General features: G+C 43.1%; 1 protein-coding gene across 1 annotated transcript in view; it reads right to left on the minus strand.

Annotated features, from left to right (window-relative positions):
- Positions 1-2,144: 2,144 nt before the first annotated feature.
- The window catches only part of LOC119650366 (dynein heavy chain 3, axonemal), a 104,562-nt gene continuing 92,911 nt past the window's right edge, over positions 2,145-13,795 (minus strand). The window contains exons 54-58 of the mRNA XM_038053061.1: positions 10,562-10,721; positions 10,283-10,494; positions 9,845-10,042; positions 2,978-3,188; positions 2,145-2,580 (exon numbers count right to left, since the gene is read on the minus strand). Coding sequence (XP_037908989.1) covers positions 2,281-2,580; positions 2,978-3,188; positions 9,845-10,042; positions 10,283-10,494; positions 10,562-10,721 — 1,081 coding nt within the window. The 3' untranslated portion in view covers positions 2,145-2,280. The remainder of the gene's footprint in view (positions 2,581-2,977; positions 3,189-9,844; positions 10,043-10,282; positions 10,495-10,561; positions 10,722-13,795) is intronic.

The following is a 13,795-nucleotide window of genomic DNA, read 5'->3' on the forward strand; positions in this document are numbered from 1 at the left end:
ATATGTGGGGCTAGGGGGCTACAAAGAACGTGTCCCTCTTAAAAGCTCTTTTCGAGCTCGGTTCGTCCTTCATTTCCATGCAGATTGCCTCGGAGTCACTACGATTGCCTCGGGGTCCCTCTACTGATTAAAGCGGCCCCAAAGTATGTCAATTTCAATATAGACTACAGGCTCCTTCCTCTGAAAGTGTGCTGGTATTCGCCAGTACCACGTCTAGCTCCGCTACTATGATTCTAGGTTAACGTCCTCTTCCGTCCAGAACTAGAGCGCTTAACATCTGCTCATAATCGGTCAGTGTAGCGGCGCTTGGTAGAGCATAGTAGCCATATATGTGAGTTCCTTTTACTTTTGGTCTGACAAATCCATCTTGCGGATGCTCCATTGTTTCCTGCAAAGCTAGTTCTTCACAAGCTACAGATGCCACCACCATGATTCCTATGACTCATTAATTATAGCCTCATCGATGCCTTTGTCGCAGATGGGCTGCGAAAGTCGATCATGCGCCGCTTGACAGTGGTTGAGGGCTCATCTGTGATTTTTACTGGGGGCTCTCTTGTAATTCGGGCGCCTTTGCACAGTAAGCAATATGAACCAGCTTCGCAGAGCCCTTGCTGATGTCGCCCTTCATTCCGCATTTCTTCTTTTGATTCAGCTTGGCATTTGGAGTGGTGCATGCCTTCGCAATGTGACAGAAGCCAAGGTATTTAAAGCATTGCTTCAGTCTGTTCTTCGTCTCCCTACTGCCCGTAGTTTGAGTAATGCCCTCATTGGTAGGCTGGTGATGACGGTTTATGTTACACCGTAGGATTTATTAGCGTTTTCACCGCTGACTCTTGTAGTCTCTAGGTTAAATTGTTTTTCCAAAATCTCGCGGACCTCCTCCTTCGTAGTGATTTCATCTAGTCCCTTGCAGACTACGGTGATCACCGGGTTGCCAGGCTATATACCAGCTTGCTATTGTAAGGACTTTTCAATCTGGCTCAAGATTTTTTCCATTATTGGTTTTCATGAACTGCAGCATAGGATCTCTTTCCTGAGATCGTCTAATACGGCTAAAATTATCCTCCAACTTGGTGAGTTCGGGGTCTGTCTTCACTCTTCTGAGAAGGTCAGTGTATGACCCTTCACCGTGTTTGGTGATGATGATAAAATCCAGTCTTTTTCTCCTTCGATCTCTCCATTTCTGAGGTGCCAATATCCTCCTTGTTTGATCAATTCCGTTTTTCCAAAATTATGGCTACGATGATCCTACGAATTCAGCCGTTCAAAATCAGGTGAAATTTTTTATTTTGGGAGTTTGACTCTTTTTCCTTTTGTGGGTTGTTACTCTGTTTATTCGCGCGGCACATTGTCGCCAAGCTCACTTTTATTCTGGTGAATATTACGACGTCTTTTGAAGTATTCACCAAGCTCCATGATCTTCCTACCTAGTGAGATAAAGGCAACTCCTTACTGATTACTGCATGTCGTTCCAGCAATTGATCATCAGGTACACTGATAGGTCCCTTACAGCAGAAGGAGCGCCGAGGTTAGTAGTCTAAAGAAAACGTACTTTGAACCACTGGAAATGGACATAAGTATATACCAAGCGTAAATATAAGCCATAGGGAAATGTGTTTCTTTTAACCTCCAAAGGAATTGCGGTGCGCAGAACATTTGTATTCTGAATGGCGTCCAAGCTACTATTTACCTACTAAAATCCGTCAGTATGGGAATGCCCTAATATACTGAATATGCTCGGCGTGCTCAATAAGGTCTTGATACTTGGTTCCAGGCGACAATGGGATAGAAGGCAAAAAGGTGGCAGATGAGCTGGCCAGGAAAAAAGCGTAGACTTTGCTATTCGGGGCAAGTCCAATCTATGGAATCGGAAAGGGGTTCATGGCTACGAAGTCAAAGAATGAAGAGAAAGGCTGAGGGAACTATACTACGGGAACTCACTAGGAATGGAACTTTCCAGGGTGCTCATGAGGTGGATTATTTGAATTCACCAAGAATAAGCTCAGGGTAGTAGTAGGAATACCAACTGGTCATTGCAGGCTTAATTATCACCTAAAGAGGCTAGGAATATCTACGGATGTTTTATGAAGATCTCCTAGCCTATCAAATCCTGAAAACTGTAAGAATCAAATTTAAGAGTCGAATTAAAAGTTTAAAAAATATATTTTATAAAACACATATTGCATATATTTAAAATACGTTACTCGTATCCATTAAAATTATGTCAATCAATATTACACACCAATTTTTCACACACATATGTAATCATAGAGAGGAATCTTAATCGTCCAACTGACAAAGTAGAGCTGTCCCCCGATTAATCCAGTGCGTTGGTTTCACCTTCGAATTCAATTCCATAAACATCACGAAGTTCGTGGAGTGTCCAGTGGTTGAAAGTACACCACGCCTTTCACTTGTCTTATAAATGGGACATTCGTATTTATTTTCATCAACGACTTTTGTAGATTTTAAAATAGGTTCCATCAAAATGACCGGCATTTGGTCGAATAAGATTTTAGGAAACGATTCATCGAGCGCGTGTGTTTCCCGATTCCATCGAGCTCCTTCCAGAAATAGACCCTGAATTTTGGGGAAAAAAAGGGAAACATTTTTAGGGACTTGTGTCGGAAAATTTGAGAAATGATAAATAATTGGTTTTTCTAATTATAGCTAGAAATGAAATTAGAAACAAGTATCTAAGAAGATGATCTCATAAATTATGAATGTAAAAACATCCGAGGCCACGAAGCATCTTCAAAATGCAAATTGCTACTACCCTCGCTTCACCCACACGTCACTTACATCATACATGATAGCATCCTCACTCTTTTTCCGCTTATCCTTTTTGTCAGCATGTGTAAGTATAATAAAATAGTTTCTTTATGCAATTGGACTCTAACCACGCTACCTTAGCTCTTCTTGAATAATTCATGGCAAAATTTATAAGAAGGATTCATAGAAGGATAATTCCTCTTACCTTAATGTAAGCACCAATTTCAGGTGATTTATTGGCGTCACTTTCGAAATCTGTTACGAAAAACTTTAGAGTGATGAGATCAATTTGGAAACGATTCTTTCTTGAGTAGTTCTGTAAGACGCCGGTGATAAATGACTGAGTAAAATAGAATCCTGATAGCCAGTAGACATTCGGTTCGCCGTTATCAATCCAATTTTGGAAGAAATCAAGCCTGTGGATGAACGGAAAATGTATTATTTGGAAATGTTCAAATTGGGATTACTGATATATGGTGGATCATTTTTCTTGTTTGCAATTATTACTGCTTATTTTCTTAGAATACCTTCAGTAGTATTATGGGAAGGACACCTAGAATATTCATAATATAAATACCAGATTAGGAAAACAATAAAATATCGCTGACATTTGCGAGTGGGCGAGCAGTGTCCCCGTTGGTGGATTACTTCACCATCTACTGCATCGAATGTTGCAAGTAGACTGAAAAAATGTGTTTACAAGCGATATATCTATCCCCTCCAGCGACAGCTTTGACGTATTATAACTTTGTTAGTAATAGTGCGATTTTCACCAAATTTGGTAGGATCATGCTCTCTCAAAAAGTACTAACCGAGGCCTTTAATTTGATACCTAACATGACTATATTTGATGAGAAAAAATGTACACCTATATTTTGCATGTACTCCCCCCCCCCCCCCCCGCTTAAATTCAAGGTAAAGGATGTTACTCACTATATTCGTAAGCGTTTACAATTCTCAGCTTTCTAATAAATTTGGCGTCAATCACTACAACCGTCTCCGAGAAAAATGCGTGTGACGGGCAGACAGACAACAAACCGATTTTAAAACCAATGAAATTGACCATGAACCCGCAAACATTGATGTTCCATAGAAGTGTTCCGTCGACACCCCTCAGCGCTAGCCAAGTTCGGGAATGTGGAGAGGGGTCCTTTTAAGCGCTTCCATCTTTCATGTGTCTTCAAATATTCGCATCTTTATGGCTAATAAACTGCCATTCATTCACCTTTGGATTAACGATGTTCTCCTTGTTTTCGAACATTTATGCCACCAAAAACACCTCACTTGACGATTTTTATTCCTTCCGAGGACAACTTCACTTTCAGATAATCGCTAGTAGAATGATCACCCGGTCGAGTTCATCAGCTGTTCCTCCAATCAGCCGGTCTGCGGTTCCGCTGGTCTTTACAACAAAAATGCATCCTCCTTCGCCCCAACCAGAATAACCAATATATGAACCGGTGAAGTTTAAATACATACAAGGACGATGTTGCCTTTTGACATTCAACATTTTGATTATAATTGACAATTTGTATATAAATATATAAATGAGTTTTAGAATTTTTAGGGAGAGGTTTTGACAAATGATGGATTTTAAAAATTTTATAAGGTGGTGTAAATGCTTTTTTGGGAAACCAGTAGTAGGTGTAGTAATTTTGCACTGAAAAGAGAACTTTGAGCTACTGTAACTCTATCAGTAATAATACGATTTTGATCAAACTCGGCGTTATCATGCGTCATACTATGGTCTATTTTACTGCAAATTTTTATACCTATAGACTTAAGGGAGCTTTCGCCAATTTCCCAAACAGAGTAATAGTACTTCCCCGCCTTTCCAACAAATGCCAAAACTAGCACTGGCTTCGAAAAGTACTAATTTCATTTTATAATCAACATGACTGGTCAAAGGGTAGTATAGATCCCAGGGCGAAACGTGGATTGATACCCATGATGGAGCATAAAACCAGGGAAACGCCTGCAGAACCAACACCAACAGCTCTACTACCAAACCCTATCTCCACCTCCACATGGTGACACTGAGAGCTCTTTCTTAACGAAAAGCTGCAGACGGAGAAGGATGAAGGCAAGTCTCCCGCGCCTAAAAACGGGACAAATTGTATCAACTGGTCCTCCAGGTTGGCGGTTGGGTAGGGCTGACAACCCTACACGGGAAACCAAAGTTACGAAGCCACAACAGGAGCCTCGGAATGGACCGATTATACAACGACGAACCCGGCAACGACAATGGAATAACGATTTGCGCATTTTCTCATGGAACGTGCGCTCCCTGTAAAGAGATGAAACTGCTGAACAGCTAGCCGATACCCTGTCCCAATATAGGGCTGATGTAACAGCGTTACAGGAGATGCGCTGGACAGGGACCGGTTTCCTGGAGAAGAGCCACTACACCATATATTATAGTGGCCATCCAGTAAACCATGTGCTCGGAGTAGGTTTCCTAGTCAGCCAAAAAATGAAACTTGCTGTTATCAGCTTTGAAAACATAAGTGAACGGCTATGCACTCTGCGCTTGCGAGGCAAGTTTAGAAATACAAGCCTCATTAAGGCACGCCGCTACAGAGGAGACTGCAGAGTTGGAGAAGGATACCTTCTACGAGGCAGTAGAACGAACCCTCGAAGCCTGTCCCAGATATGATATCAAAATCATACTTGGGGATTTTAACAGCCAAGTAGGGAAGGAGCCCGTATTCAGGTGATACGTTGGCTCCCATAGCTTACACGAAAATACAAATGATAACGGAGTGCGGATTATTCAATTAGCAGGGTCACACGAAATGGTTGTTGGAAGTACCTGGTTTGCGCGGAAAGCGGTCTACAAACATACGTGGGCCTCTCCAGGCGAGACCACTTTCAACCAAATTGACCACGTGTTGATCGAACGCCGCCACCTCTCAACCTTGATGAATGCCAGAACATATAGGGGGCTAATATAGACTCGGATCACTATCTCGTTGGTATGGTGCTTCGAGCTCGAAAAACAACACCACCTAGAATCGCCTCTGACAATCAGGTGGGAGTTAAAGCGCTCCGCAACACCTATAAGAGGGAAATGGATTCCGCAATAACCGCAGTCAACAGAGGTCCTCGAGATGAAGTATCAATAAATGATCTTCACAATCACCTGAAGAACGTTATCATGGATACGGCCATAAACATACTTGGCCCCAGCCGCAAAAGGAGTCGGAGTGGCTGGTTTGACGATGAATGTAAGCTAGCAACGGAACGGAAGAATGCCGCATACCGAGTAATGTTGCATTCTCAAAGAACGCGGGCACGCGCAGAGACTTATCACGAACTCCGTCGAGCGGAGAAGCGACTTCACAGACGGAAAAAGGAAGCCTGGGAGAACCAATAAGTCTGTGAACTAGAAAAGTGCAGGGGAGCAACCGCAACAAGCGTGGAAGTTTTACCATCAAGTCAGCAGGATGAAGCCTTATACACATCGATACTCATCCTACCGAGACAAAGAGGGAAATCTGATTTCCGATAGAATGGGCATATTGGAGTGATGGGTTGAGTACTTTGATGAGCTACTGAACAACCAGAACATCGGCGAGTTGGAGGTCCCGCCAACTGAAGACGACGGACAAATACTGCCACCACCAAGTATAGGAGAAACAGTCCGTGCAATTCATCGGCTTAAAAATCATAAACCGCAAGGATCTGATGGAATTACAGCCGAAGTAGTTAAATATGGAGGCGACCAGTTACACCAAGTGGTTCATCAACTTGTGCTCAAGGTATGGGACAGCGAATCAATGCCTGACGACTGGCAAAGAGGCATTGTCTGTCTCATAGATAAAAAGGGAGATATCACACAGTGCAGCAATTATAGAGGGATCACGTTGCTGAGTACCATCTATAAGATATTCTCCGCTATCTTGTTAGGCTGCATAGCCCCATACGCCCAGAACATCATTGGCCCATACCAAAGAGGCTTCACTCTAGGCAAATCAGCAACAGATCAGATTTTCTCTGTGCGGCAAGCGATGGAAAAATTGTTGGAATATGGACAACAATTACACTATCTGTTCATCGACTTTTAAGCCACCTATGATAGCATAGCCAGGGTAAAACTGTATACGGCCATGAGGGAATTCGGTATCCCGACGAAATTAATAAGCCTGACCAGGCTGACACTGACCAATGCGTGAGGCCGGATAAAAGCAGCAGGATCACTCTCAAGACCATTCGACATCAACAACGGTCTACGACAAGGAGATATCCTATCATGCATCCTCTTTAACCTGGCCGTCGGGAAAGTGATCCGTGATGCCGAGGTAAATGCAAGAGGTACGATCCTCTTTAAGTCCACCCAACTACTGGCCTATGCTGACGATATCCACTTTATGGGAAGAACCACCCGAGACGTATAAACTGCCTTCATCCAGATCGAGCAGGCGGCGTGAGATCATGGGTTGCACATCATCGAAGGCAAGACAAAAGACATGGTGGCAACATCAGCACCGAAAAACAACCAACCAACAACATCAAACCGCACTGGTCAAACGGGAAAAATAAAGGTAGGAGAATACAACTTTGAGACCGTTGACAATTTCTCCTATCTAGGGTCGAAAATCACAACCGATAATAGCTACGATGATGAAATCCGCGCACGGTTGTTGTCAGGCAACAGAGCTTATTTTAGCTTACAAAAACTGTTCCGCTCAAATGTCTCATCATTTGGTCAAAGCTCTTACTGTACAAGACTATGATCTCGCCAGTCCTCATGTATTCCTTGGAAACTTGGGTTCTTAGCAAGAAAAATTGCGAACTCTTGGCCGCGTTCGAGAGAAGAATCCTTCGAAGAATTTTCGGCTCCCTACATGAGAATGGACGACTCCGTAGCCTACACAATGATGAAATCTATGAGCGATACCATGACTGTCCGGTTGTGGATAAATTCCGGCTCAGCACGTTGCGATGGGCGGGTTACTTAATCCGTATGGATGAGGATGATCCAGGTCAGAAAGTCTATAAGGGCAATATCTACGGTAAAAAGGAACACGGGCAGACCCTGGTTGAGATGAAGCAATGGCGTAGGTCAGGACGCCAGATAGCTTTTAGAGATATCGAATTGGTGGACCTCGGCGCAAAACCGGGGTGTCTGGAGTTTCTTATTATGGCAGGCCTAGACCGGATACCATTTGTTGCGCCGTTGATGATGATGATGATTGTTCTTCGGCGTGAGTTCAGTTCCTGTTCGAGGAGTTGTTGACGTTTGAGTAGGAATAACTTTTCAAAATTCCAGTCGCCTCGTACAAGCAGGGAAGGCTTTGATTCTTAGAGACCAACTTACAGGACGCATAAATTAAGCAGACTAATAATAAACGGTGGAAGAGGACTGTTGCATCTCGGTTTGTAGAGATCGGTAGGTATACTAGATAGGTGAAGTGCAATGTTGGAGTAACTTTCGGTTGTCATTCACTCCAGACCTACTGACCCAGGACGTGCTGCGAGGAGAAACGTCGCATGAAGTATCGCCCTCTACACGTTGCCTGCAGACATAAAGTCATCTGGGATACACAGCGTATTTGGTATCGGAAGACTGATGGGCTGGGGTAATTAAATTGCTTGATTGCAATCTGAAGTGTGAAGTCCAAAGTGTGACAGGTATATCAAAACGGATCCATGTTTCTGTCGGTATTCCTCACCATTTCTCTGTTCTCCTAATGGACATTATCACCCAGGAAATTCAAAGTTTAGCACGTAGCACAATGTTCTATGATTTTTCACAGCATCTCACAGTAAAGCTGATCTTAAGCAACTTGATAACGGATCGCGTCAACCAGCGCTACTGCCTGTACTTGCTGTTGGGGCCTGAGAGATTTGAACATCTCGGTTCGGTGCTGCCAGATAATATGTTGCCTCACATATCAACATAATCTCGAACAATGCATCAACGACAATTTTAAATCCAAAATCTCTTGCAGTGTAGTTCCCCCTGTTGTCCCTAATGGTTCCTAGTACTGGCCGGCTACCAACAAAAATTAACTCCGCTTCGCTGTAATGGAGATGAAGATGTTGCCCTGGATAAGGGATGTCACACTTTATGGTCCGTACAAAATGAGGACATCCACAATGGACGTGGGGTTGTACTTATTGTAAAGAAGTTGTGTCTGGAAACTTACTTGCTAAGATTGGTCTAAATATCAAAGTCGATGGAACTCAAAGGCTGATCGAAACACAGGTGACTTGATATGCTAGCTAGTAATCTCTGACTGCAAAAAGCGTCGAACTGAGCCAATCCCACTACCAAATGGACGAAGAGGAAAGGCTAAAGGGACGAATGATCACATTGCCCGTTGGCATATATGTGGAGTACGGCTAAACTTATAGAATCGTCTCACTCATTATATGCAAAAGGTTCTATTGATTACAAATTACCATAAAATTTTATGATTATACACGTAGTCGTTTTCGACTGAATTGGGTGTAGCAGACATCAAATGGATCCTTATCTAAAAGAATATAAAAATTATAGTCAGCATTAACATTATTGATCCTGAGCTCCAAATCAACCATAGTCGTAATACCTCTGCCACTCTTCGATCCAAACCAACCATTTCAAGAGATATAAACCACAGAATGGCAAATTGGAAAATCTTCCAATTCTCAAGAAAAATGTTTTACAAAAAATGTAAATGTTTTGCTTCTGTTAATGACTTCTTTCGCTTTCTTTCACTTAGCCATTGCCCCCTACGCTGCTTGTTTTCAACTTCCTGCCAATGCCCCCGAAAGCGCCATCATTAGTCGTATTTTTTAGCTTCCTATCAAATCAACATTTTAAAGACTTAAATTCTTCTAAATCCTCCCTGGGGATTTCTTAAAAGTGCCTGTTAATAGGACCTGAGGCTTAACATCTGCCTTGGATTTTACGGATTAATTTCACTTCCGCCAAACTTTCTAACTCCCCACAAGGAATGGACGTAAACTAAGTCACTATACCTCCCCCTTGCCAAAGAAGTTGTCGCTGAAGACGGTGATTGTAAAATTTTTGTGAATCACTTTTTTATGTTTTTTTTCTGTTCTTAATGTCGCAGATACTAACCTCGCCAGGAAGTCATTTATATAGCCTCCAAGTGGCTTCAGCGATGGGTAACTTTTTCCTAGCCAGTCGCCCGGTAACTTTCCAATTATCATGGCGTGATGGATCCGCTCCAACTCTGGTATCATAGCAATCTGACCTTGTACGGCTTTTTGGACGTTGATTAGACTTCGTCGAATGTATTCCAGCAACCGATTGAATCTGAAATAGAAAGGATATGCGACGATATAAAAAGGGAAAGATAAAATATTGTGATTTGGAGGTTCGTAAAAAGAAAGCTTTTTCGATGAAACGTAGACGCTCAGAGAGGGTGGATAAAATCAGAAGCTTTTAGTTGAATTATTGATCAACCTAAATTGACACCTGAATAGTCAGGACACCCAAACACATAGAGACAGCAACTAATTGTATATAAAACCATCTAGAGTTCTATGTACTCACCTAATGAGTTCCTGACGGAGGACCGTATTCATCGAGTTTGTGTACAATACAGGATACTTGGCCGAAATCTTTTTTATGTCGTAAGATTCAGGAAGACGACTCAAGATTTCATGGCATAATTGTAAAGCAGGATCTCCTTTCGTATCCGATTCTTCGGAGGCTTTAGTCGCAGCCAGCAATTGTGTTTGGGTAAGAAGTACTCCTGATAAGAGCTGAAAGCAGGAAAAAAGTTCATGCAATGATAGTTATCTGCATAGTGAGAACGTAAGAAATTGTTACCCCTGCAGTTTCCTTGTTGTTTCTATTGATGTCCGCGTTTTCATGTAGTCCAAACACTTCAGGATGTGGACTAAGTGGGAATGTTGAAATGTATTCCAGACTGTTCGTTCGGTTTGGTATTAGAGGGATTCGATAATTTCCTGACGCCGAAAGGGAGTAGCTGTGAAAATGGAGAAATTGAGCAATTATTAAGTATCAAGTTGGTTCGAGAGTGATTCATTCAGTTTCAATCAGCAAATTCCAAAATTCTAGCATCTGGTATACAATGGAACATTGACATCAACCTGTTCCTCTTCGGTGTGAATTGTTTCTTTTTTGTTTTAATTTTTTTTTATTTTTGTATTTTTTTTTATAGAGTGACTTCGGCCCACTGCGTACTTATGCAAATACTCTTCTTGGAAGAAGCAGCCGTTTGGTACTAGAAGTATCGGCGAACTCCAACGATGTCATGAGGTATACCCATGGGCACCTATTAGGTAATTGATATTATCTTTGAGTTAGGCAACTGCTTTGAAGCCGAACTACGTCCAGGAGTAAGCTACAATAGAAGACAGGATGATAACACTTAACATTAAGGCCTGATTTTATCTGTAGATTGGAAATCTCACGAAGACTGAATGGGTGAACGTCTTATTGGCTGTCACTGTTGTATATCTATTTCGAATACTCAATATCCAAAATTTGGCCTTCCACAAGTTAAAAGTTACTGGCTTAAAGCGGTCTTATACTTCCGTTTTGACAAATACTTTATATATGATCGCTTTGATCCTTTTGGGGGGTATAGCGCGTCAACCATACCAACGCGCCATCACTCGCGGTTACCTGAAATGCGTTTCAACTCGCCTCACGGCTTCTCGAGACGTTCGGACTCCTCCTCAGCTCCTCTGCGCCAAGTGCAGTTAAGGTGACGCATTCGTCGGCCATTTTGGAAGAGTGAATTCCACTTGATGGCACAGCCCGCAATGCAATTGTCGAACCCCTTTAATGTGTAACCTGTCAACTGCCACTTTAGGATGATAGGAAGTATCATATCGCGCGATTTAAATTTCGCGCACTGTTCCAAAGTGAGTCGTTGAGTATTGCAGGTAAGATTCCGAGCGGAAACCAGTCTGCTCTCTGTTGATTAAGCTTTCAAGATGCGGGGAGACCGTCAAGCCCAGCTTCTTTACTCCAAAAGCAAGGACTAAAGGTTTCGTCCAGGGCAGAGGCAACTTATCAGATATTGCCTTATCTCTGCCCTGGGAGCAGCGTGACCGAAAGTGGCAACAGCTAGAAAACGCTCCTTTATTTAATCACAAAAACACGACAAGGGTGCGAATTATATCTGCCAATAGTTTGAGCCTAGATGTGGACTTAGGATCGCCCATACCCCAAAAAAATAATCTGGCTTTACTCCGTTTGAGTGCATTGATGGGCATTTAAAACATCGAATTCATTTCGCAAAAAAAGTCTTCTACTCGGTCCTGCTGATTTTACAAGTCAGCTACATACACAGACCAATATCTTCGTGTGGGTCAAAGTCCTGAGGAGAATAATTGCAGCTAAACGGGATGAAGACCAATGGGTGAGTTGCACCTAACATTTCACAATCCTGAAGTCTCCAAATTAATAAAACTTCGGAAGTCGCAATGCGCTGGCCACATTCAGCATATGGACGAAGCTTGGACACCTAAAAGGGTAGTCGAAAGGACGGTAGAAGGCCAAAAGTTGGTCGAAAAACCCCGGAAGCGTTGGGCGGAACCTGATGACAAAGACACCCTATCACCCTATTGCCCGGATTTTAAAATCGGAGGGCGATGGATCGAGATGGTTGGAGGAAAGACATCCTGGAAGCAAAGGTACAAAATGGGCTGTACAGTCCTGACGACGGCGATCTGTGAAACCTTAAGTGGTGGTCCTCAACTGGCGTCCTCCGCACTACCAATATCGGGGCCGTTATAAACCGTGTTGAATAGAATCCTGAACCTCATATTGACCAAAAGACCGACTACCAAAAATAATTACCGCTGCCCCGTGATGATAAGGCAGAAGGTTTTTTATTGGATGAAAGGCTTACTGCGCTATGATCACATCTAAAACGTGGATATCCGTGATCGAAAGTCGGGTTTTTGTAATCCGCGTTGATCGAAATCTGCCTTTTTTCTAAGTAGGAGCGTGGCAGTTAATGTACGAGACAGTGAAAGTATCAGCCTTCATGCAAATTAAGCAAATTCGTTTATTGATTGCTCAGAATGCTTTCACACTGACGTGTGTCGTTTTTGATAACAATCACAAACGGTTCCCTGCTTCCTCGTTCAGCGTTGTCATTGAGCTAGCTCCGGAGCCCGTTCGAGATCCCTTGTGTTTAAATAGAGCTGCTGATGAATTCCATCCCACCTTCCATAAGAAAAAAAATGCGATGGGCGTCGTCCACAATTCCACTGTAAAACGCACAATCCGGAGAGATCGTGCCTTTCCAATATTGTAAAACTGAAAACCTCCATGTCCACTAAAAAATTGGGCAAGGAAATTGTCAGTCTCACCATGCTTCCGATTCAGCCACACATCTAAGTTGCCGATGAGCCGGGCAGTCCATCTCCCCTCTAGTTTAATTTTCCCAAGAAAGCTGCCACTCGTCTAAACTCCGTCGCGTTCTTCACGAGCAACCACCTCCCTTGGCTCGTCTCGCTTGCGCTTGTATATGGCTTGACGCTTCTTAGAAAGAAGGGCAACGGGGATCACTCCCGCGATCACCATCACGGCCGGTTCAGAGACGGTGCGGTGCGCAAACGCCACCCGCAAAGCTCCCCGTTTCTGTACTTGCGCGAGACGCTTACGATTTACCTCTTTGCCAAGAGTGTCAGTCCATACCTCTGCGCCGTAAAACGTCGCCTGCTAGTCGTATGGCCCCCTAATATTTGCCATTAGCCTACTTAGCGCCGAAACTCCAGCTGCAGCCTTGTTTACTGCTGCTTTGATTAGCTTAAAACACAAAATTCATATTTAAGTCAAGAGTCAGCCTGAGGTACTTTATCGCTAGTTTTGACTCGATTATCGACTCGCCGAGCGATATGGAACGCAGGGTCGCAATCTCTTTTGTCTTTTTAGTCAGGATGACTACTTCGGTGTTTTTCCAGTACAAGGTTGAAACCATGAGATTCCGATGCTAAAGTTACACCCCGGGCGCCGGAACGTTGGGGTGGATCGGGTGTTTAGAACTACCAGTCCTGTTCTCGCTGCCATTTCCAGAATTCG

This window comes from Hermetia illucens, chromosome 2 (genome assembly GCF_905115235.1).
Source record: "Hermetia illucens chromosome 2, iHerIll2.2.curated.20191125, whole genome shotgun sequence".
Lineage (NCBI taxonomy): Eukaryota > Metazoa > Arthropoda > Insecta > Diptera > Stratiomyidae > Hermetia > Hermetia illucens.